We start from the raw sequence: 24,216 nt of genomic DNA, 5'->3' as shown, positions 1-24,216 counted from the left end.
TTTTAAAATCATAACTAAAGATTTTATAGTGCTACTACAGGAAAATTTGACGTGTGCAATATAATCTACATACCAGACACATATCAACGAGGTAGATGTTGATAATACGACAAAAATAACAATGTGTTTTTAAATGTTAAATTTTAGACTGGGTTTCAGTGTGGCAGCAACGTTAAGAGTATACACCTGATGATGGCCGATAGAGGCCGAAACATGTAGTGTAGAAAAGAACAAGATCAAAGACATATAATATATATTGTTTGCACTTGGGACGGATTGTGTATCATTTATCGTGTAGAGTGCAACAGGATGCTGAGATATAATATTGTATACTATTGAACTGTAGTAAAATTAGATACAATGACAAAATAGTTAATTCATTTTTTGTAAAAATACAACGGTCATTTATATATGAAACTGAAGGTTATAATATAAAACAAGATTAAAATTGATGTTTTATAACATCTAATCAGTCATATGTTTACTTTATACGTTCCGTGGACAAAATAAAAATATAAGATGGTATTGGAGGCCCATGACATTGCAAGTTAATTAATAGAGTAGAGGTGCCTCGTCATATGAAAGAAAATGTCCGTACTGTATGAGGAGTACACAACGTGTTAAACTGTAACTGTACATGAACTATACTGCTAAAAGGAAGTGAAGTTTTAAAAAGATTGGTACTACTGTTAAGGATTTGCTGTACAATTAAATGGTGTGAAAGGTAAGATTAGTTTTTATAAAATAAACTGTTGTTATATAAGGAAATTAGGAGCTGAGCTTGTATGTGTGTGCTCCTTCCTTCACTAGCAGACGAATGTGGAGAAGAATCAGGACAGAGTAATAATTTAGCTACTTAGTGTTTATTAAATGCAATAATATTTCTACATGAATGATTATGAATAAATTCCTCACTCTAGATATGCCTGAGCTCAAATTTACCTCAGAGACTTCTGAAGCCAGGAGATTTTTTCTATGAGACTTTATTTAGAAATTAGAGAAAATATGTCAGACATTAGTGTGTGTCATGATATTATGGATTGGTAAAACTGAAAATAGAATTAGATTATGAAGTTTATATAGCTCAGCTGTTCACATATTTATTACATTGGCTACAGGCTTTTGGGAGCAAAGTCAACCTGACCCACGATCAGGAGAGTGTGTGGATGTGACATTAATGGACAGTCATCAGTCGTGGGAGTTAACAACATGTGAGTCTCTGTTGCCATTCATCTGCAGATCTGCAGCATGTCCTGCAGGTAAGTCATATCACTTAATTTTTTTGTTTTAACTGCTGATTGACTGGTGACTGAAGATGAATATTTATGATACTGGAATAAAGAATATCAGAGTAGAATTAAGAATTTTATGTATCTTCTCTTCAAAGGTGCTATGTGAAAGGTAGGCATGCAAGACACACTTGTCATTTTGATATGTTTCTGCAGGTAACAGGGCACAGCTTAAACTTTAAATTCTGGTGGTGAGATTGTCTGCCTTACGCACTGGCTGGCCACCCTTTACGCCCAGCAAGATTCCTAGTACTCATTTCTGTTAGAGCTTCAGTCTACCACAGGGCCACCATGTGGCTGGAAGAATTAGGTCAATTGAAAAGTCCAGTGACCTCGTCAGAATTTGAACCTGTGACCTTCGAAACTTGTAGCATAGTGCCTCAACCAACTATGCTACAGCATGCCCTGATGTGAATATCTTACCTTTTTAAGGCTATTCCACTTACTTATTATCAATTAATTCCCATCAAGACCAACATAAGGGGAATTGTAACTTTTGTGGTAGAAGCAACATATTTTTTTATTTATTTGTGGTTCATTTAATGACGCTGTGAGTAGAATCTACTGTATAGCATGAAATGGTAGATTTATTAGTCAATAATAAAATGGAAATAATATGAAAGGAAGCATTAATGGTTTAATTTGAGGTATTATCTTGGATTTCGCCTGGAAGGACTGAAGAAAACTATAAAATCACTCAGAATAGCTGGTCTTTTGGGCCTGGTTTCCAAAATAAAAGGCAGGTTAGACTTATATCAATAGCATTATTTAGTGTACTTACTCATGGAGCTGAGCCCTTGTTGAGGAATCGCTAATTTTGAATGAGCTCAAGAATTTCCATAATTCTATGGAACCTGAAGGTTCATTGCTGTGTTCACAATAGCCCTCCACTGGTCCATATCCTGAGCCAGATCAATCCAATCCCTACCATCCCATCCTATCTCTCTAAGATACATTTTAACATTGTTCACCCATCTACACCTTGGTCTTCCCAGTGGGCTCTTTCCTTCAGGTTTTCCCACCGATATCCTATATGCATTCCTCTTCTCCCCATTCATGCTACACATAATTTAGTGGAAGTCAATAATATTTCATAACACTGGCAGTAAATTTATGTAAAATAAAACTAACTACATGGGATTTATTTGGTGGTTTTTTGTTGATAAAACTGAAGAACCAGTCTCACTAGAGAGATGACATTGTATGTTGTGATAAGACACAAACACAGCTACAAGTAACCCATTTTTTTATTGCTCGTGGGGTGGGACTAAGTCCCTTGTACTGTGGCCACTTCTGGCCTATTGTACCAGCCCCAGATGATAGGTGAAGGTGATTGTGGAGCAATTGGTGGAATGAAGATTAGCAGGGGAAACCGAAGTACTCTGAGAAAACCTGCCCCAGCGCCACTTTGTCCACCACAAATCCCACTTGACCAGACCCAGATTCGAACCTGGGCTGCCACGATGGGAAGCCAGCGACTAACCGCTTGAGCTATGGCGTCAAGTAACCCATACTTCTGTGTTTAGAAAATTACAAATAGTTAATGGCACAAACAATTTTGAGGAAACTTATGTCAAACATAATTTCGCACAAAGTGGTGTAAGAACTTAAAAGGAATCTGCTTTGAATATTCTTCAACCAGAGGTTTAAGCACATGCACATGAATACCTGCAGAAATGGTCCATATAGACACTGATATGAAGAGAGCTTGATATACACAACTGTGTTCATTTTAATAAGGAAATGGTAGCAGATTGTTGTGTTCTGCAATCAATACCTTTCAGAGCTCTAAGCTATTTCACATATCCTGAATGAAAAAATAGATAATTTCTATTAAACTGATTAAACCAGATTATCCAAATCACTGTTGTGAGCAGAGTGTTTAGTATTCCTCCTTTATCACTTTATATTCTATATAATCAATTGCAGTTGCAAATTCATATTTCTTCTAGTGTATAAAATTTATATATTGTCATGTGTAGGGGGTTATGTGACAAATAATTATGGATTACGGATTTTATGGAGCTGTTTTATTGAATAAGTACTCCAGGGAGAACTACCAACAATTATCACACATGATAATTACATTCATTCATTCATTTCCTTTATTTTCCATATATCCATAGAGGAAACAAACCTAGGATGTGGAAATGGTCCCTTTGAACATAGATATATCAAGATACATATACCAAATTACATGAGTCACATAATCAAAATCACTTACATTAATTGATTAACATAAATAATAATATAAAGTGAAAAATGTAATAAGATTTTAATTAATAAACACAATTTAAAAACAACTTACTATAAAACTGGAAATAATACAATTTTATTTAAATGACCTATATTAACTGAATTAAATACATTAAAAATTTACACACTTATGACCAATTATGTTGATAATATTCATTCATGGAATAAGAAGAATGCTGATATAGAAACTTCTTCAATGCAGATTTAAAACTTCTCGCATCAGTAGCCAACATTTTTATTGTTTGAGGAAGATGATTAAAAACTTTAGTACTTGCTATGTACGCACCTCTATTGTATTTTGTTAGGTTAACTGCAGGTAAATATAAATTATTGAGGGCTCTAGTTTTATATTTGTGAACCTCATTGTTAAAATTAAATAAATGTTCATTATTAATTGTGTATAAAAGTAATGACTATATGTACTGAGAGAAGAACATCATTATTTCTAAAATTCTTAAAAATGTCCCTACAAGACTCTCTTGGTCTAGAATTCGTTATAATTCCAATAACTCTCTTTTGCAATATAAAAACTTTGTTAACACAAGAAGAGCCACCCCCAAAAATTATACCATAACTTATGATAGAATGTATACACTTGGTCATTGACTTATGACCTATGTGACTTATGACCGGCCGCACTTACAACCACAAAAAAATGAAAAATAAAAGATGATTAAAATGTAAAAGTTTTTAAAAATAAACTATAAAGATGATAAAAGGATTAGAAAGGTTAAAAAATACTGTTAATAAATATATGGCCGACATACGACCAGATCGACTTACGACCTGTCAGTCAGAATGAAAGTCGGCCGTAAGTCGACGACCAAGTGTATGAACAAAATAAATTAGCTTTAACATATCTAAAGGGACAATATATTTTATATTTCTCAATGCATAACATGCAATGGAAATTTTACTAATAACATAATCAATATGCTGTTTCCATGAAAGAGTATCATCAATAATTAATCCCAGAAATTTTGTCTCAGTTACATTTGTTAAATTTATTTGATTATAGTTAATTTGAGTAGTGATATTATAATAATTCATAGGTTGAAACTCAACACTGAGTCTTATTAAAATTCAAGGAAAGCAAATTAGTATTAAACCATGTACTTATATCTCTGAAAGTTTGATTGAGATTTATTTCAAAGTTTAACTTATTAGTGTCAGTTACTATAATAGTGGTGTCATCTGCAAATAATACCATATTATTATTTTAGATAAACCATTAATATAAACAAAAAAATAAGGGACCAAGAATCAAGCCCTGTGGAACTCCACATTTAATTGTTTCCCATTTGCATGAGTTGTTTTTTTTTTAAATTCGCTTAGTGGAGTGTAGAGTCCAACTGGGTCCACTCGGCACGAGAGCCACTGATTGGCCTATTGTACCTGCCCCGGGTGATTATGATGATGGAGAATTTGGTGGAATGAAGATTGGGAGGGGAAACCGAAGTACTCGGAGAAAACCCGCCCCAGCGCCACTTTGTCCACCACAAATCCCAGTTGACCAGAGCCAGGATCAAGCCCAGGCCGCTGCTGTGGGAAGCCAGCGACTAACCGCTTGAGCTACGGCGTGGCCTGGATGAGTTTTTACTGTCAATTCTATTACCCAATACAACTCTTTGATATCTACCTGTCAAATAAGGTGCTATAAGTGTTTTGAATTTTCTTTCAATTCCATAGAATTCCAATTTAACCAATAATACAGGGTTATTAAAAAAATGAACCGATTTCATGCCGCATTGCTTCAATTCTCAAGCATCGACATGGAATGAGTCAGTGACCATTTGAAAGGGGCGTTATCTAAGTTGTGAATGGCTGCCACAGGGGCGCTGAAGTCGCGTTTTTCTTCCGGCAACGTTCAGTTGTTCGTTTATCCTCGGAAGGGCGGTTGCTCAGCAAAAGGCATTCTGCGTTCTCGAGTTCGCGAAAACAAATTCGGTTGTCACGGTGCAGCGTGCTTTTCGAAGGCGATTCGGCATTAATCCGCCCTGGCCTAAGAACATTCGACGGTGGTTTCGACAGTTTCAAGAGAGTGGGTGTCTGTGTAAAGGAAAAAGTCCAGGACGACCACGAGTCTCGGAGGAACAAGTGGCGAGAATCCGTGCTGCGTTTGAGAGGAGCTCGCGGAAGTCAACAAATCGAGCTAGCCGTGAGCTTGCGATCCCTCAATTCACTGTCTGGCGCGTGCTAACAATACGTTTACATTTGAAACCATACAGACTGCAGCTCGTTCAGACACTTACCAATGACGACAAAAAGAAGCGGATGGAATTTTGCGATTCGATGCTGGAGATGATGGAAGACGAAACCTTCATTTCACGATTAATTTTTAGTGATGAGGCGACTTTTCACTTGAGCGGCAGTCAATCGTCACAATGTGCGTATTTGGGGAACAGATTCCCCTAAGGTGAACGTCTTCTGTGCTGTGTCTCAGGACAAGGTTTATGGTCCCTTTTTCTTTGAAGGAAACACCGTTACAGGACAAACCTATCTCGATATGCTCCAGAACTGGCCCTTCACTTCACTGCAAGCAGATTCGCATGACTTCATTTTTCAACAAGATGGAGCACCGCCCAATTGGCACCTGATGGTCCGAGCTTTTTTAAATGAAAAAGTGCCCCAGCGATGGATTGGTCAGAGGGGGGCTTGGCCTGCGAGATCCCCAGACCTCACCGTGTGTGATTTCTTCTTGTGGGGATATGTAAAAGATCACGTTTATGTTCCACCGCTACCCACTAACCTCGATGACCTTAAACATCGAATAACAACAGCGATAAACTCAGTGCATCGTGATATGCTATACGCGCCTGGGAGGAATTCTCTTATCGCATTGATGTTGCCCATGCTGCAGGTGGTGGCCACATTGAACACTTGTAAGACAGGAAATAAAAGTTGATTGTGAGTAGAATACTTGTGACTTGGCTGGATTTTTGTATTACTTTCCTTTAATAAAATATTGCATAATAAAATCGGTTCATTCTTTTTGAATAACCCTGTATCTTATGCTTAACACAATCAAGCGCCTTTTGTAAATCATAAAAATGCCTCCCACCATTAACTTGTTATTCATAGCAGTTAGAATATTATTTATCAATGTAAAAGCTGCCTTCTCAGTTGAGGAGGGTGTCCTAAAACCATACTGTTCATGTGCCAACAAATTATTTGCTTCAGTATGAGTAATAAGTCTTGCATATATGAGTTTTTCAGTGATCTTAGAAAAAGAAGTCAACAGTGATGTAAGTCTATAGTTGGATATATTCTGAGTTTTCCATTTTCAAGATAGTGGTTTAACTATGGCAAATTTTAATCTATCAGGAAAAATACCAGTATTATGTATTGCATTACAAATATGAGTAAGTGGAGAAATTATAAATGGTGAACTTAATTTTATTATTCCGTTTGAAATTTCATCATATCCATTTCAGTTTTTAGTCTTTAATGATTTAATAATTTTTTTCAATTTCATAAGTGGAGGCATACTGCCAATTCATTTTAGTAAAAGGTCTCCTAACGTATTTACTAAGTAATTGATTGGATTGGATGTATTCGAGCTTATATATTTATTATTAAATGATATGATAGAATAAACTATAGATAGAATGTGTTTGTTAAAAGCATTTGCAATTTTGTTCTGATTCATTATTACTTTATCTACCATTATGGAATGAATACCTTTATCCCTTTTTATTTTCCCTTTATCCTCATTTATTATTTTCCAAGTACTTTTCATTTTATTAGAATTAAGAATAATTCTGTTGTATGTGTGTCATTTCATAAATAATGCACAAGTTGGCAACACTGCGGATTAGATGACGCAACAACAGTGAGCCTCATGTCACTTACAGTTCAGGGCTTGAGAAAGAAGCACGTTATTTTGTTTCATTTATAATGCACAAGTTGGCAACACTGCGGATTAGATGACGCAACAACAGTGAGCCTCATGTCACTTACAGTTCAGGGCTTGAGAAAGAAGCACGTTATTTTGTTTCATTTATAATGTACTCTGTTATTAAGTAACATGAGTTAGAAGAGAGCCTGCACGGTTCTCGGGTATTGTGACTGTTGAAGATCAAAGGTCGTACATTAAGATCAAAATTTTACGTGGAAAAAACCTGACAGAAATCCACAGACTTTGAACTGGAGCTGAAATCACAGTCCAACGAATGGAGAGGTCCATCTTCCCCACCACCAAAAAAATTTCGATGATCTCAATCAAAGGTCAAACAAATGATGATCTTTGCTTATGATCACCAAGGAATCATTATGACAGAGTTCCGTGCGGGAAAAGTGTCACAGCAGTTTATTATCTTGGCTTTATGCAAGATCTGTGCAGAAAAATGCACAAAAACCGACCTCAGTTGCTCGAGGCTGGGCCGATCATTCTCCAAGACAACACTCGCCCGCACATCGGGAATGTCGTAACAGAAAAGCTGGGCCAATACGGTTGGGAGGTGTTGCCTCATGCTCCCTACAGCCCAGACATGAGTCCACCAGACTTCGATTTATTCCCAGAGTTGAAACAACCTATGCGAGGCCGTCGTTTTTCCTTCTCTGGAAGAGATTTCTGCTGCAGTACCCAAGCCATTCGACAGATAAACAAAGATGGTGTCCTGGATGGAATAGTAAAGCTTCCTACATGTTGGGACTCGGTCATTGAGAAGCAGGGGGACTATATTGAAGGACTGTAAAGACATATTAAAAAAGAAATAAACATGGACGTAAACAAAAAATTGCCTGCATTATTTCTGAAATGACGTATGTAATATGATATTTTTGCAGCTATTATTACTTTTGATACTATTTTACAGTATTGTTTATAATATATTTTAAGATTTAAATCATCCCTATGTCTGCATAATAACAAGAGTTCTCTCTTTATTTTACATGAGATCATTATCCCTTTTGTAATCCATTTATTCTTAATGTTCACTGCTCCCTATATAGGCTTGGCATGGACCACCTACGGAAAACACATCACTGCTTACCAACAGATATCATATATTGATGTCAGGCATGTCCACCAATGCCTTTCCTAGCAACAGATGCCCCATATTGTTGGTTGCTTTGTTGCTGTGGGAACCCAACCATTCGGCCTCTGTTGATTAAGCACTTCCCTAGGCAACGGCCTGTTTATGTTTCGATTCCTAGGAATTGCTAGACGTTGACCAGCAATGGACTTTCTGAAGTCCGGCCTTCCTGGCAGCACGCCACAATATGTAACACCCATACTTAAAAATAAAAATGTCTAGGAATGCCAATAATGATTTCATTTTCTTTTATCAGCATGTTCTAATATGCTGAGAAGCCAAGAATATTATGAACGGGTGTACATTGCAATATTTTTTCCTTTTTTTTTATAGGATCATACCACTGTTCAAATGGACAGTGTGTGAATGCAGAATTTCGTTGTGACAACCAAAATGACTGTGGTGATTGGTCAGATGAATTAGATTGTCCATCCAGTTGCCATTACTATATGGCTAGCAGTGGGGATGTTGTAGAGAGCCCAAATTATCCACATAAGTACCAACCCTTGGCAGACTGCAAATGGACACTTGAAGGTCCTCAAGGACATAACATATTGCTGCAGGTAGGATTATTTTCCTGTACATGTATGAGGTTCCATTTTTATACATTGTGGATTAAGAATTATTATCAGTATAATTACTGTTTTCTTACAGATTTATCTCATTGGATATTTGAATTTTAAATGATGAAATAGATTTGAAGTATAGTATTTTCATACACGTCCTAATTACAGTCTTTTATGTTCTGTATTTTATATATTTATTCTTCAACAGTTTCAAGAATTTGAAACAGAGAAGTCATTTGACACAGTTCAGATTCTGGTCGGTGGACGTACTGAAGACAAGTCACTTAATCTGGCAACACTGTCAGGCAAACAAGATCTCAGCAATAAGTTGTTTATTTCAGCCTCAAACTTCATGATCATCAAATTCAGCACTGATGCATCTGTAGAAAGAAAAGGATTCAGGTTAGTGTAATATCAGTGGACATTGCTGTCTCCATGTTAGATACTACAGTTAGTTTTTTTATTACGAGTAATAGCTACTGTTAGTGGCAGATTTAGAAATTGCATTTTGCATATGAATGTAATTGTCTTATTAGCTAACGTCTTGAACTTTATGAATAATATCCCCACAAACCACCACCACCACCACCTCCACCACTACCACTACCACTACCACTACCACTACCACTACTACTACTACTACTACTACTACAATTACTACTACTACTGCTGCTGCTGCTGCTGCTGCAATGACATCAGTGGCAAAGATGACAACTGCAGTAACAACTATGATGACAGCAACGGTAGTGGTGGTAGTAGTAGTAAAGACTGTTAATACTAATAATAATAATAATAAGTTTTGTCTTGTAAATAAAAAATAGATCTGCTATATTTTTACTGAATTCCGGATGAACATATAATAGATGAGAGAAATGTCATGTCACCATGAAATTCACATGGTGTTCATATTGAACATTTTCTACACAGTTGTAACTTTACAGTCTACCATCAAGACTCAGAAAAATTTTTTAAATTAACCTAAACAAACAAATCAAATTAAATTAAAGTAAGGCTATAGGTTTATGGGTACTTCTAATGTTTGATCTCTCTCTTCTTCTTCGTCTTCTTCTTCTTCTATGGCGCAACAGCCCGATGTTGGGCTCTCTATCCTGCGCTGCTCTCTTCCAGTTCCTTACGCCCATTAACTTCTTTGCATCTTCTTCCACCGCATCAATCCATCTAGTTCTTTGTTTCCCAGCACGTCTCCTACCACCTATTGTGTACTGTATAATATTTTCTTTGGGATACGCTCCTTAGCCATTCTCTGTACATGCCCAGCCCATTGCAATCTTTTAAGCTTTATCGTCACTGAGATCTCTGGCTCTGGCTTCTATCAGTTCTTTGAAATATCCAGTTTGCTGTCTTGTGCTCTCTTATGCTCTACTTTAAACTTCACAGCACATCTTTCTTGCTTGTGGTCTGTCATCTTGAAATTAAAGATTTTGTAATTAAATTATTTTTCCTGCAGAAGTAAATAATTCTAAATGATGAATCATGAATACAGGATACAGAATTCTTGTGATAGCCAGAATTACAGATTGTAATTTCCAGATTTTAATGTAGTCATTTCATGGATGCTTTGGGTACATAAATCCATATCTGATCTGAAAGAAAATGATTATTGGACTGCCTCCTATTTGCAAGTGAAAGCTTAGTATAAAAATAAATCTTAAGGAAGTACATTGTGAAGGTATGAACTGGAGGACATGGTCCATTGATGGGCTACTGTCAGTGTAATGACTAACTAAACTTTGGTTTTAATTAACAGCATCCAAGTGGTTTAGTGTAGCAGTAGTGCTCTACACTTACACTCATTAGATATTCGATTTGAATCTTGGTCATATTGCTGGGTATGCTGCCACATTTCTGTGGTTTCCCTCAATGTATCCATATGAATGTTGTGATAGTATCTTGAAATAATCCATGACCACCTCCTTTCAAACCGTTATCTGCTCATCAGTCAGGACCATCTCCTTGTACCATTCAATGCTGACTTTGAAGTGGTGTAGTTAAATAACTTAAGAATGAAATACGAGTAATTCATAACACAGAATTTCTTAACAAATTTAATAATCATCAGATGCCCTTGGGTGACTACAATGTAGTTGTTTATTCATGCCCTTTCTCCCACTATTTCCATGGACTGCATGAGCATTAACATGAATGTGACACAAGAAATACTCATTATGAAACATTTCTCAATAGCTATTAACATTTTTAAAAATTGACCTACAGGGCATCATGGAAGACAGAGCCGCAGACATGTGGAGGCGTATTGCGAGCCACCCCACAGCCGCAAATTCTGACATCACCTGGCTATCCTCAGGATTACCCTGGTGGATTAGAGTGCTTATACATCATTGGGGCTCAGATTGGAAGAATTGTTACTCTAGAAATAGAAGACTTGGATCTGGAAACAAATCGAGATTACATCCTTATTCGAAATGGTGATGATCCCAAGAGTCAACCAATTGCTCGTCTTACTGGATCAGCAGAGGATAACCTCCACCTTATAATGTCTACAGGAAATCAGTTGTATGTGTACTTCAAAACCAGTCTGGGTGATTCTCGTCGTGGATTCAAAATCAAGTATTTGCAAGGTTCGTGCTTGTGTTATATTTACAACTTTGGATCTGTTCAAAATTTCATAATAACTTTTGGTTTCCATTCTATAACACAGAAATAAAATGTCATATACATAATATATGGTTAGTCTTAAACAAAAAGCTGTAAGACGACTTTCTTCAAAAAGCTATTAATTTAAGGGATTTTTGTATATGTACTTCAGAAGATATAACATAATTGTAGAAATTAATTTTGTGTGCAGGATGTAGGGCATCCATAACATCAATGAATGGCACTTTCACTTCACCAGCTTTTGGTTTAAGTGACTACCCTAGCAACCAAGAATGTCTCTACAAGATCAAGAAGCCAGGTGGTGGAGCACTCTCTCTCAAGTTTGAAGATTTTGATGTGCACCAGTCAGATTTTGTGCAGGTGAGATGTGAAATTAAAACTCTAATAAAAGTAAAATAGTTTATATGGTAGGTAGTGTTTGTGTCTGCCTTAATCTTGTGAAGCTTCAATCTCTGACTCACTGATGTGAAACTCTTCAAGTTTATCTCTTTACTTCAGCTACAGTATCAGGATGATATTTTAGAAGAGTGTTATGCTTATTTGATATGGTTTATCTTAATCTGGAAGTCAAATTTTGAATAATGGTCATTATTTATGATTCTAGATTAAGGATTGTTAGAAGTAGAAATGATTATGTCAGATTAGCCATTATTTATTAGTCTAATATTAAACATGATAAAGAAGTAATATGACATACTGCTCCAGCCCATCTCACTTTACTATTGACTGTTAATTGAAAACTGTATTATGTTAATGCGCCAGTCACAGTAGTCATGTGGTCTGAGGTATGAACTGTCTTCGCTTGCTAAGACAATAGGATCGTGGGTCCAAATTCCACTCAAGGCATGGATGTTTGGTGTGTGTATGCGTTTATTCTGTGTTTGTGTTGTCCTGTGTTTAGGTAGCGTCCTTGAGATGGGCTGATCACTCTTTCAAGGAGTCCTACCAACTGTGAAAAATTATAATGAAATTGAATAAAAGGCCTGGGTCCTGCTGAGTGGGCTGGAAGTGCCATTGAAAATAAAATTATGCTAATGAAGTTGGGTCAGTACTGAAATATATACATACATTGATAATTTCTGGTAGTGTCATAAAAATGTGCTGACTTGAAATTACCATGTATAGAAACATAATTATAGCACAAAAATTATGAGAAGTACAGTGTAATAATGTAGACGTGCAACCTACCTCTATGTGAATAAATAAGATTTTAAAAGGGGAGTGGGTAACATATTGTCACGTGTTGGGTATGTCATGCAACAAATAACTTCACATGGGTCTCAGATTTAGCGAATCTTTATTGGACACTCACTCTTATACACCTTACATTATTATCACTTGCAGTATCACTTGACGTCTGGCCCAATACTCTAATACTCAATACTCCATGTGACATCTCAGCTGTCCTTGGCTGTGGTTGAATCTCAACTGTCTCTGGTGGTGGCTATCCCAAGATTGTCCCATTCTCAATACTCTAATACTCTGTACAAAGTCTCTGGCTCTGCTTGTGTAGGGGTTATGTGGACTGGTTACTAGACACCATTCCCCACGGTTCCGTTACCGCTGTGCAGATAGTCCGTTGTTACGGGAACGCTTCTTATAGAATACACTGGTAACGTGTTTCGTCTCATCTCTTGTTACTCAACGACAATTCATTGCTATGATTTGTCGCTGCGGGAACTCCCCAGTTTCCACGTATTCGTTGCCGTGGAAGTGTCCGTTCCGATTGTAGCAGTTGTCACGGTGATGGACGTAAGGTAATATGTCACATTGCTCCCTTCTAAAGGTTGTTTGTCCCCGAACAGCCTAATGATACTTCCTTCATTTTGTTCCTGGTGTTTGCCTTCCTAACGGTATCTCTGCCCTTCTTTCATTTTCCATCGTAGATTCTTCTGTCTGACCCCTTTCTTCCAGAGTGCTCGCCCCAAGCACTTCCATGGTCCAGGATTTGTTGGTACCATTGTCTCACATTCATTCTTTCCTCATTCATCCTTGCTGGGGAGGCCGGTGCTTCGACGTTACTGCTTCCTCCCATATGGGCCATTTCCCTTCTTTCGTTTTGGAGGGGGCCTACCCCTCCACAGTGTCCAATATTTGATGGGTACCAACCCAGCAGTAAATCTGGTAATTCTCTTCATGTTCTTCACGTTGACAGTCTCGTAGGGGGGCTTCTTTCGAGTTCCTCTCCTTCCTAGGTGCAATCGCTGTCCTGATCTACACCCTCTGATGCCGTTCTTGGTTGACACCTATTTCTTCTGACATAGCGGCCATCTGTTGCCTATGTTCTTTATTCCTGTTCTTCCTTTGTGGAGAATCCACACTCTTTCTCTGAGTCACCAGATCCTTTCCTTATACTTGGCCCTGATACAATTCCTCCTACCAACACTTCTTTGGTGCCAGGCGATTCTTGGATGACCAGACATCTTTCTGCTGGTTTGCTTTGCCTGCCATGCTACTTCCGTATGGTGGCTTGCCCCACTGTGGGCGATGGCCAGTTTCTTCTGGGGTCCACAATTTTCTCATGTCAGAATTCTTTGGTTTCTGACGGCGGTGCTCCATGGCCAGTTTTCGGTCCCTAAGCCTTTTCTTCTTCGGTTCTTCGACTGGCAACACTTCGGCGTCTACTTTGGGGATGTCTTCTTTCTGTGCCACCTCAGGTTTCCTGTCCAGTGAGGTCGGGTTTCTCTCTTCTTGATGTGCCTCCATCTCTCGGCAGGCCAACGTCTCATTGTGGCATTCATCTTTTGATCTCTCATGGTGGCTATCTTTTCTCGCCATGCTTTTATAATGGCCATCATGTCTGGCATCCGTCTTTTCTTTCATGGCTAGCAGGAATTCCAATATTTGTTGAGAACCCATTTTTTCTTTTCTGCGTTATTTTTGTTTTTAAGTTCTATCCTGTCAGTCATGTGTGTAAGTCCAGTCTTTTAAATTCAACCTGGTTAATCCGAACTGATCCGAACTGATCCCACTTCTGACACCAGTTGTCACGTGTTGGGTATGTCACGCGACAAATAACTTCACGTGGGTCTCGGATTTAGTGAATCTTTATTGGACACTCACTCTTATACACCTTACAATTGCAGTATCACCTGACTTCTGCCCCAATACTCTAATACTCAATACTACGTCTCAACTATCCTTGGCTGTAGTTTTATCTCAACTGTCTCTGGCGGCGGCTATCCCAAGATTGTTTCGTTCTCAATACTCTAATACTCTGTACGAAGTCTCTGGCTCTTATATAGGGGTTATGTGGACTGGATACCAGACACCGTTCCTCATGGTTCCGTTACTGCTGTTCAGACAGTCCATTGTTGCGGTAATGCTTCTTTTAGAATACAACAGTAACGTGTTTTGTTTCATCTGTTGTTATTCAACGACAATTTGTTGCTACGATTTGTCGCTGCAGGAACTCCCCAATTTCCACATATTTGTTGTTGTGGAAGTGTCCATTCCGATTGTAGCGGTTGTTGCGATGATGGACGCAAGGTAACGTGTCACAATATTAATAACAATTATTCAGCATGCTGTTACGATTCTTAAAAATATTTGTGTGGCACCAGTTTGTCAAAGTGGAGGTAATGAAGGATAATGATTTATTTTTATCAGGTTTATGATGGGGCAACTACAAGTGGCTTGCATCTGCATCCCAATAATGGCTTTACATCCAGCACATCACCACGAATCACACTCACAGCCTCTAGTGGAGAAATGTTAATCAGATTCATTACAGATGCTTTACATAATAGCAGAGGCTGGAAAGCTACTTTTTCTGCAGGTAGGAACATACAGCATTGACATTATCTGTAGTGTGAAATCTCTTTACTTGTGTCTAAGAACTTTGTAATTTGTAACTTCTTATACTTCTTATGAAGGACAAAGTGGGTGGACAGTTTAGGGTATTATATAGTGAGAAACTTTGGGATATACATAAAGCAGTTCCACTTGCTAGTGAAGGATTAACTGTGCAATCAGTTTCTGGGGCTGTTTTGTGGGTTATTTAGTGACACTGTCAGTATCTAGACTATTATATTAGCTCATGGTAAGTTCACTGATTAATGCAACGCTGAATTAGAAAGAACATGTAAGGAAGCAGTCATGGCATAATTGAGGTACTACCCTGGCATTTCCTGAAGGGATTATGGAAAAATACAAAAATCATAAGTTAGGGGAGTGTCCTGTCTCAGATTTAAATCTAGTATGTTGTCTGTAGACAAACCAGTTCACCTCTTCAGTATTACTGTACTTCTGGTCAGAATATATCACCTAACACTGTTGGGTTATGAACTGCAGAAGGTTACTATGGCCTGGCCATATAAATTTAAAAATCTGTAAGGTGGAGTNGTGTTGGTGGTGGTGGCGGTGGTGGCGGCGGCGGCGGTTGCTGTGGCTGTGGCTGTGGTAGTGATGGCAGTTGTGGCGGTGGTGGTGCTGTTATATGAGTATGGAACAAGTGGTGGAATAAGACTTAGCTGGGGAAATGAAGCGCTTGGGGAAAACTACCTCAGTGCCACTTTGTCTATCACAAATCTCACATGACCTGACTTTGGAATGAACCTGAACTGTGGTAGAATTTACTGGCTATGTAGCTAGCATATAGCAACAGGGACTGCATACAGACATCTGGTGGTGCAATCTCTTGGAAAATGGTCATCTGGAATACCTAGGAGAAGGTTGGAGTGTAACATGAAGGCAGATCATAAAATATATGTTGTGAGGATGGGAGATAGATGAAACTGGCTCAGACTCATCTCAAGTGGCAGGTTTTAGAAATTAGCATGTTGAACTGACAGGTTCAAGAGTTTGAATGCTGTTCATTCATTTTGGAAGTTCAGGCATTAGTGCATGAGTAAACAGTGTTGTGACTTTTACTAGAGTGCCAATGATACAGTAGGTGTGAACTGTGCATGCACAAAAATGGCCATAAGTCTGAACTGTTTTTATAATAGTGTAAAATTATGTAGGAGTAGCATAATGCTGCTTTTGCACAATTCAGTATTTCTGTACAAATTATTAACAATTAAATCTGTCTTTCGGGTTGATTTTCAAGAATATATGACACTCAGTTCAGTGCTTCAATTTATAACAGTGACAAGAGATACTGAAAGAGAAATTTATTTTCTTTATATACAGCAGAGTATATGATGTATCAAATTCTAAATTGAAACCCCTAGTTACTTCTTTGTCTGCTTACGTGATAGTCTTTATCTTGCACACTTTATTAGCATTGTAGTAGTTTTAATACTTCTACATTTATAATTGCCTAAAAAGTTAGGGAAGAATTAAGTTGTAGGATAGTGAAGTCATGTTTCTTCATCCCTTTATTACAGTATCACATCATCATCCGTATACAGTTGAATCATTATATTGCACTTCATCACTTACTTGCTTTCATGCCATTTCTGTGACATGACACTAATTTATATAAGGGGGGGGGGTAATTGACAGCAGCTGCCACCAAGAAATATTACAAAAATATTTCGAGACATAAAATTAAAAATGGCATTTAGAACTAAGAACAATTTACAACACATATTGAAATCAAAACCACAAAGAGATAAATATAACAAAAGTGGTATCAACAGAATGAAATGCCTAGATTGCCCCATGGAATATATAGGACAAACTGGGAGGAAATTTAATACCACATATAAAGAACACATTCATGACATAAGACACAATAACAGTAATACAGGATACTCGGAACACAGATATGGGACATGCGTAAGGTACAATAGAAAATACTATGGACATAATAGCAACGAATAAAAAAGGACAATATTTAAACACATTGGAAAACTACCATATAGACAGAACAACAAAGAAAAACACGCATATGAATAATATAAATAAAGAAATATATAACCCAGTATTTCATGAATTACACACAATTTACACAGAACAACACAACACAACCCCACCACCTACCCCCACCACACTTATCCTCACAACACCATAACTCGATCAATAATATAAGAGAATGAAAACAGCACACACACACACACACACACATCAAACGATACAACGCACACAGCCACAAGAGTAGAACACATCATAAGACACAGTGAGTACTAAACAGTATAATATTAACAACATGAAACCAATAGAAATCAAAACATAACATTAATTTGTAACATTTTTCACATTGCAGATATACACACAACATTAGAAACATAAGAAGAACGACCCCCATGTGGATGATTAATAATACACACGAATTTAAAAATATGACATATGAGATAATAGGTTTTAACAAGTTTTAAACACATAAACTTTATTATTGTATAAGGAAATATACAAATTTAATATTATTTGTAAATGGATGTATAAAGGCAAGCAGTGAAATGGTTAATGGATCGATACACCTGAAGATGGCAGCATACTGCCGAAACATGTAGTGTAGAAGTGGTAGATGGGATTGTATGCACTTGAAGACTGTTAATATATAAACATTATGAATGTGAAAGACATGACTGGCTTTTCTTAGGAATCATTAGTGATGTTTTTCTGGCTTTATCTACTGTACCAGGTGTGCGTATTGATGCGCCCTGAACATAATCCTTCAACCATTTGAGTAGGTGATCCATTCCTTCAAACAATTAAAGTGTACATCAAAATATATTGTTGTGTGTTGGGTTTGTAATGCAGCAAATAATTTCACACCGTTTTGGATCTAGCAAATTTATTGCACATTTGCTCTTACACTTAGACAGTTCACATTTTCACAATTACTGCCAGCTGCAGTATCACAATTACTTCTGATGTAGTCACTGCCATTCACTCAATACAACTCAACAACAAATCGTGGCTGCTGGACTTCACCTCATCTCTTCGAAGGCTGGAAACCGACTGCTAATGTGCCACTGCACTTGGCACCTGCTCAACTTCCACTGTCCTTGGCAACTCCTAGACTCCCACTCTCCCCCATAGGCATTCCAGTTTCTCATATAAACCCTCAGCCGGACAGTGGAAAACGCATCTCGCTTCCCTGTTGCATAATTGCCGTGTTTACTGATTGCAATAGTTGCTGCATGGACTCGCCTGTTGTGTGATGTCACAGCCTAGCGGGGAGGGGTGTTTACTGAGCGTTGCATAATGATGGAAGAAGTGGGGGTATGCGACATCACTTGTGGAAACGCAGAGTTCATATGATCCCCTACTTCCTGTTGCGCCATCCACGTTACAATATTTTTTGTTGGTCCTTTACATAACGCAAACTCTTTACAGAATTTTGTCTTTACTGTAACCACAGAACTTCCATTTTTAAATATTCTTTCTCAGTGTTAAATTACCTGGTCTCCATGATGTTTTGAGCTAAAATAACACTGTTCCAATGCTATGAAGCCAAAAGGAAAGATGTGTATCTGGAGTCTCTTAAATTTTCAGTTCCAAAAGCACATGAATTAGGAAAATATAAGTAACTGAAATTGTTCAATGAATAAAATATCATCCTCTGTGCGTGTGTGTGTGTACAAATATATATATGTCTGATGCACGGTAACATATTTCAGACTGCCCAGCATTACAGCCTGGATTAGGAGCTCTTGCATCAAGCCGTGACACAACATTTGGTACCATTGTAACATTCACTTGCCCAGTGGGACAGGAGTTTGCCACAGGGCGTACTCGTATCACCACAGAATGTATGCTAGGAGGCAACTGGTCTGTTACTTATATTCCACCCTGTCAAGGTAAATACTCAAAATTTCCTGAAGATATCTTTGTCAATTCCAATTATACAAGATTTTACCATGAAATATCCAGAAATGTAGCACTGTTATACAGAAAGAAGCTTGTTGGCGTTAAAAACAATCACTTATATTAATCAATGATTTTTTTACAGAGGTATACTGTGGACCTGTACCCCAGATTGACAATGGCTTCTCTGTTGGCTCAAACAATGTGACGTACCGTGGTCAAGCTATGTACCAATGTTATGCAGGCTTTGCTTTTCCATCTGGTCTGCCAATAGAAAGAGTATCCTGTCTTGCTGATGGTCGCTGGGAGAGACTCCCAACTTGCTTAGGTCAGCAAAAATACATTTAATTTCATAAATCATCTTTTATGAGAGTATTTTTGTTCAGTAATGCATTATCATATGCTTGTTTAATTTCCAGCTTCACAGTGCTCTCCTCTGTCAGAATCACCACATGCAAATGTAACAGTTCTTAATGGAGGCGGACGCAGTTATGGAACAATTGTGCGTTATGAATGTGAACCTGGTTATGTCCGCAGTGGACATCCTGTAATTTTGTGTATGAGTAATGGTACTTGGTCTGGTGACGTTCCCACTTGCTCAAGTAAGTAATTATATTTTCATTTTATGTAAATGCAAAAATATAGATGATAAGGAAGAAGCTGTTAATATAATAATACAACCTCAAAATTTTAAAGATTTATTTTGAAATTACTTTGAAATTAGTAATTATTTTCACTCTTAGCAAAGAAGAATATATGAGACAGCTTTGTATTTGCCAGTATTCACCTGACTGTAAGAATGTGAGCACCAGTACAGCATTTCTTCATAGCATACACATCTGTGGGTACCTACATGAATGTGTGTATAATTTTGAGGATGGGTGTGTTTGCAAAAGCACATTTATGCGCATGCATGTGCAAAGTTGTAGGTTATGGTCCCAGTCTGTTTTCTCAGATGTTACTTTCTTACTTTCAGTTTGCATTGTTTAAAATAAATGATGTTACATAACTCCAGTATTTTGTGGACTCTTTCAATCCATAATGCACACCATATTATCAGTGCGGCAAGACTGTATTATCTGCAACAATAAAAGTTTGAATGGTCATAATTTTAACTATTTGTTGTAGCAAGATATATACTGCTTAAAAAATTTGTCAAGTAATTGGAAGTATATGAATTATTGAAGGAACTTTCACAACAATGTAGTTGTTTCAATATAAAAAGTGTTTAACAATAACAGTTTGTTTCACTTACATATATATGTGGTACAGTCTTTAAGTTCGTGGACTATGGTTTTATCACATCATATTAGAAGGTATTCACATACACTTACACAGATCCACTTCGGCTTTCAAAATAGTTGCCGTTGGCCTCTATGCAAGTCTGCCAACATTGATATAGCTGTTGAAAACTTTGCTGAAACATATTGGCAGGAAATTCCAGTATGGCATCTCTTGTGGCATTGACAACCTCCTTGGATGACTGAAATCTACGACCATGTAGCTTTGCTTTCAAGTGGTGAAAGAGAAAGAAATCGCAGGGTGTGAGATCAGGTGAGTACGGAGGGTGTGGCAAAATGATGACCTGTTGCCTTGCCAGTTCCTCTTGGACAAGAAGAGAGCGATATGCAGGGGCGTTATCATGTAGCAGCAGCCAATTCTTCATACACCAAACGTTTTGCTAGGGGATTTGCCTAGTTTTTGGCAGAAGTTGATGTTTGCCTGTTGTTCAAACTGCTACATTTTCAATTTCTGCCACTTGCATTTGACTGCAGTTCACAGTGGAGCCAATAGTTCTGCTTACACTGTTTGCACACAACTGCCTCTTGCTGTGACAAGAGGTGAACTGACAGGGCATCATATTGTGTCTCAACTTATCCACTGTAGTGCACTGCAACAAAGTTTTGCGGCCAGTCCACGAACTTATTGACTATGGTTGTTGTGTATATATATATATTGCAAAATGTTATCATATCTCTCTGAAATATAAAGTACTTACTAACTGGATTTTATAGGAGCTCGTTGTTCAAAATTCCCTGTAATAAAGAATGGATTTGTAACTGACATGTCCCGTGAGTACTACTTTGGTGATGAGGCAAGAGTTCAGTGCTACAAAGGATACAAATTAACTGCATCCAGTATCATCAAATGCAGTATTGGTCAGGAATTTTTAAACCCACCAAAATGTGAAGGTGAGTATCCAACATATTTAATACATTATTTTAAAAAGTATAATCGAGACATTACAAATTTTTTGAGAAACAGCCTGTCAGAACATGGTATGAGCTTTTGAACTTAACAACACAAACATTTCCGAGCCAACACGAAATCCTGAAGATTGGAATAATAATAATGAACAAGTTAAATATCAAGCTAATCTTACAATTTCCTGGTTTCTGCTTAAATTCTAAACAAAAAGGACCACATTTTCACTGTCTGACAACACACACAGGAATGCGGTCTATCTGGCCATATATGTATACATATATATATATATATATATGTTTTTTATTGCTAGTGTGGTGGGACTAAGTCCGTTGTACTGCGGCCACTTCTGGCCTATTGTACCAGCCCCAGATGATAGGTGAGGGTGATTGTGGAGCAATTGGTGGAATGAAGATTGGCAGGGAAAACTGAAGTACTCAGAGAAAACCTGGCCCAGTGCCACTTTGTCCACCACAAATCCCACTTGACCAGACCCGGTATTGAACCTGGACCACCACAAAGAGAAGCCGGCGACTAACCGCTTGAGCTGTGGCGTGGCCTATATATACATGTTAATGAAATTTAATGTAATATGATCATTTTATCATTCTCATTCAATGGTGTATAGCCTGCAGTTGATGCAGGATCACTAAATGGCTGAAGAATTAAACAGCCTACCCTCTTATATCAACCTTCGTTTTTCCAGTGATCATAATGGTTAGTCATGGCTTGAGAGAAAACTGTTGTCATCTAAAAATCTGCACGTCTACTTCAACCTTTGATTAGGAATGGTCTTGAAAGATATAGTGTCCTCATTATACTGTATAATGCAGAGCTAATAATACAGAATACAGTGATGTAGATGATGATTGATTACTGATGATGATGGTTACAGTAAGGATAAAAAAGGAACATTAAATAAGAACATAACACACATTACAAGGTACCAAGTTTGAAATAAGGAGCGCATTAATAAAATTATAGCCATGTTTTAAATGCAGATGCAGTAATTAATTTAGTGTTCTTTGTGTGTTATTTTAGATAATTGCCTTTCAAAATCTTCCTTCAGTATCAAAACAAACATTTCTTTCATATTTTGATACTTCATATAACCAATCAAAATCACATTAAATGTAAATGTAAATTCAAGTTAGCATATTAATTAATGTCTTGCTTTATTTGTGCAGATGTAAACGAGTGTGCCAACAGTCAGTGTGACCTTGCTTCAAGTGAATGCATAAACACAGCTGGTTCATTTCACTGTCGCTGTCGTAAAGGGTTTGCTCCAAACTTGGAGTGTCGGCCTGTAGGAGACTTGGGACTCACAACAGGAGGAATCCCTGATGACGCTATATCTGTATCTGATGAGGAAGCAGATTATGACAAAACGGTATCTTGCTTCTCCTTTTAGAAAGACTAAAAATCTAATGTGAAATATATGTGTCAAATTAGACTTTACTATTTTTTCATAACTTGTTCCCAGAAATTATGCCACTTTATCTGATTAAGTCTACCTTCATTCAGACTATAGAGAGACACATTTGTTTATTCCTCCACTACTATTCTGAAATGCCTTGTGAAAAATAAACACAATTTCATATTATTTTGTTATTACTATCTTAAATTTTGTCACTGCTATAAATGTAAATAGCATATGTTATGTGTTTGCACGACTATAATGGGCAGTATGTATAATTTTGAAATGTGTATTCAAACTATGCAAATTGCATATAACCTAAAATAAATTAATCTTATTTCACCTGCTGAAACTTAAGTTCATTAAACATTCTGGCTTTACTTAACATAAACTGACTTAATCCAATCTAAGATAACATAATTGTCACATGTTGGGTATGTGACACGCGGCAAACAACTTCACGCCGTATCAGATATAGCTAATTTATTCCACATTTGCTCATACACTTATGCAATTCACAATTACACAGTTACTGCCATCAGCAGTATCACAATTACTTCCACTGCCCTTGGTGACTGCTAGACTTCCACTGCAATTGGTGACTTCACGATCCACACTGTTTCACTCCTGATCACACACTGTCTAGTAACTCTTGTTACACTGACGAATACTCCTCTTTATGTAGCTTCTGCACTGACAACACAGAAAACAGTTATGTGATAGCTACCACTGTTGCGACATCACGTTTACCGATTACCAAGCCACAGTCTCTGCACGGAGTCATCTGTTGCCACGTAGTAACCGTGGTATCCCCTGTTATGTCACAGTGGGAAGTGCTGTTACGTCACCGTTGGGGGGTTCAGTGTTTACTGTCCTGTTACTGTAACAGCGGCAGTGGCTCCTATGCTGTTATGTCACTGCTGGTGGGAGAGGGGTTGTCCTGCATCGCGCAAATACGTCACAATAATATAACAAATTAACCTAGCCTAACCTAACCAGTTTAATTTAATATGATCTTCAATTATGCACTATTCAGATTCTTCAATTATACGCTCTTCACTTCGACATCTTAATATTTTCATTAGACCCATAGCATTTTTTTTAAATATAAA

General features: G+C 37.5%; 1 protein-coding gene across 2 annotated transcripts in view; it reads left to right on the top strand.

Moving 5' to 3' along the window:
* The window catches only part of LOC111865704, a 265,440-nt gene that overhangs the window by 132,442 nt on the left and 108,782 nt on the right, over positions 1-24,216 (top strand). For both annotated transcript variants that reach the window (XM_023853933.2, XM_023853941.2), the window contains exons 6-16: positions 1,119-1,259; positions 8,915-9,144; positions 9,356-9,549; positions 11,383-11,747; positions 11,975-12,144; positions 15,394-15,562; positions 19,296-19,475; positions 19,628-19,810; positions 19,902-20,084; positions 21,498-21,674; positions 22,875-23,077. In XM_023853933.2, coding sequence (XP_023709701.1) covers positions 1,119-1,259; positions 8,915-9,144; positions 9,356-9,549; positions 11,383-11,747; positions 11,975-12,144; positions 15,394-15,562; positions 19,296-19,475; positions 19,628-19,810; positions 19,902-20,084; positions 21,498-21,674; positions 22,875-23,077 — 2,195 coding nt within the window. The remainder of the gene's footprint in view (positions 1-1,118; positions 1,260-8,914; positions 9,145-9,355; positions 9,550-11,382; positions 11,748-11,974; positions 12,145-15,393; positions 15,563-19,295; positions 19,476-19,627; positions 19,811-19,901; positions 20,085-21,497; positions 21,675-22,874; positions 23,078-24,216) is intronic.

This window comes from Cryptotermes secundus, unplaced genomic scaffold (genome assembly GCF_002891405.2).
Source record: "Cryptotermes secundus unplaced genomic scaffold, Csec_1.0 scaffold968, whole genome shotgun sequence".
NCBI lineage: Eukaryota > Metazoa > Arthropoda > Insecta > Blattodea > Kalotermitidae > Cryptotermes > Cryptotermes secundus.
The sequence above is the reverse complement of the archived record's forward strand: the minus strand, read 5'-3'. Positions and strand labels throughout refer to the sequence as shown.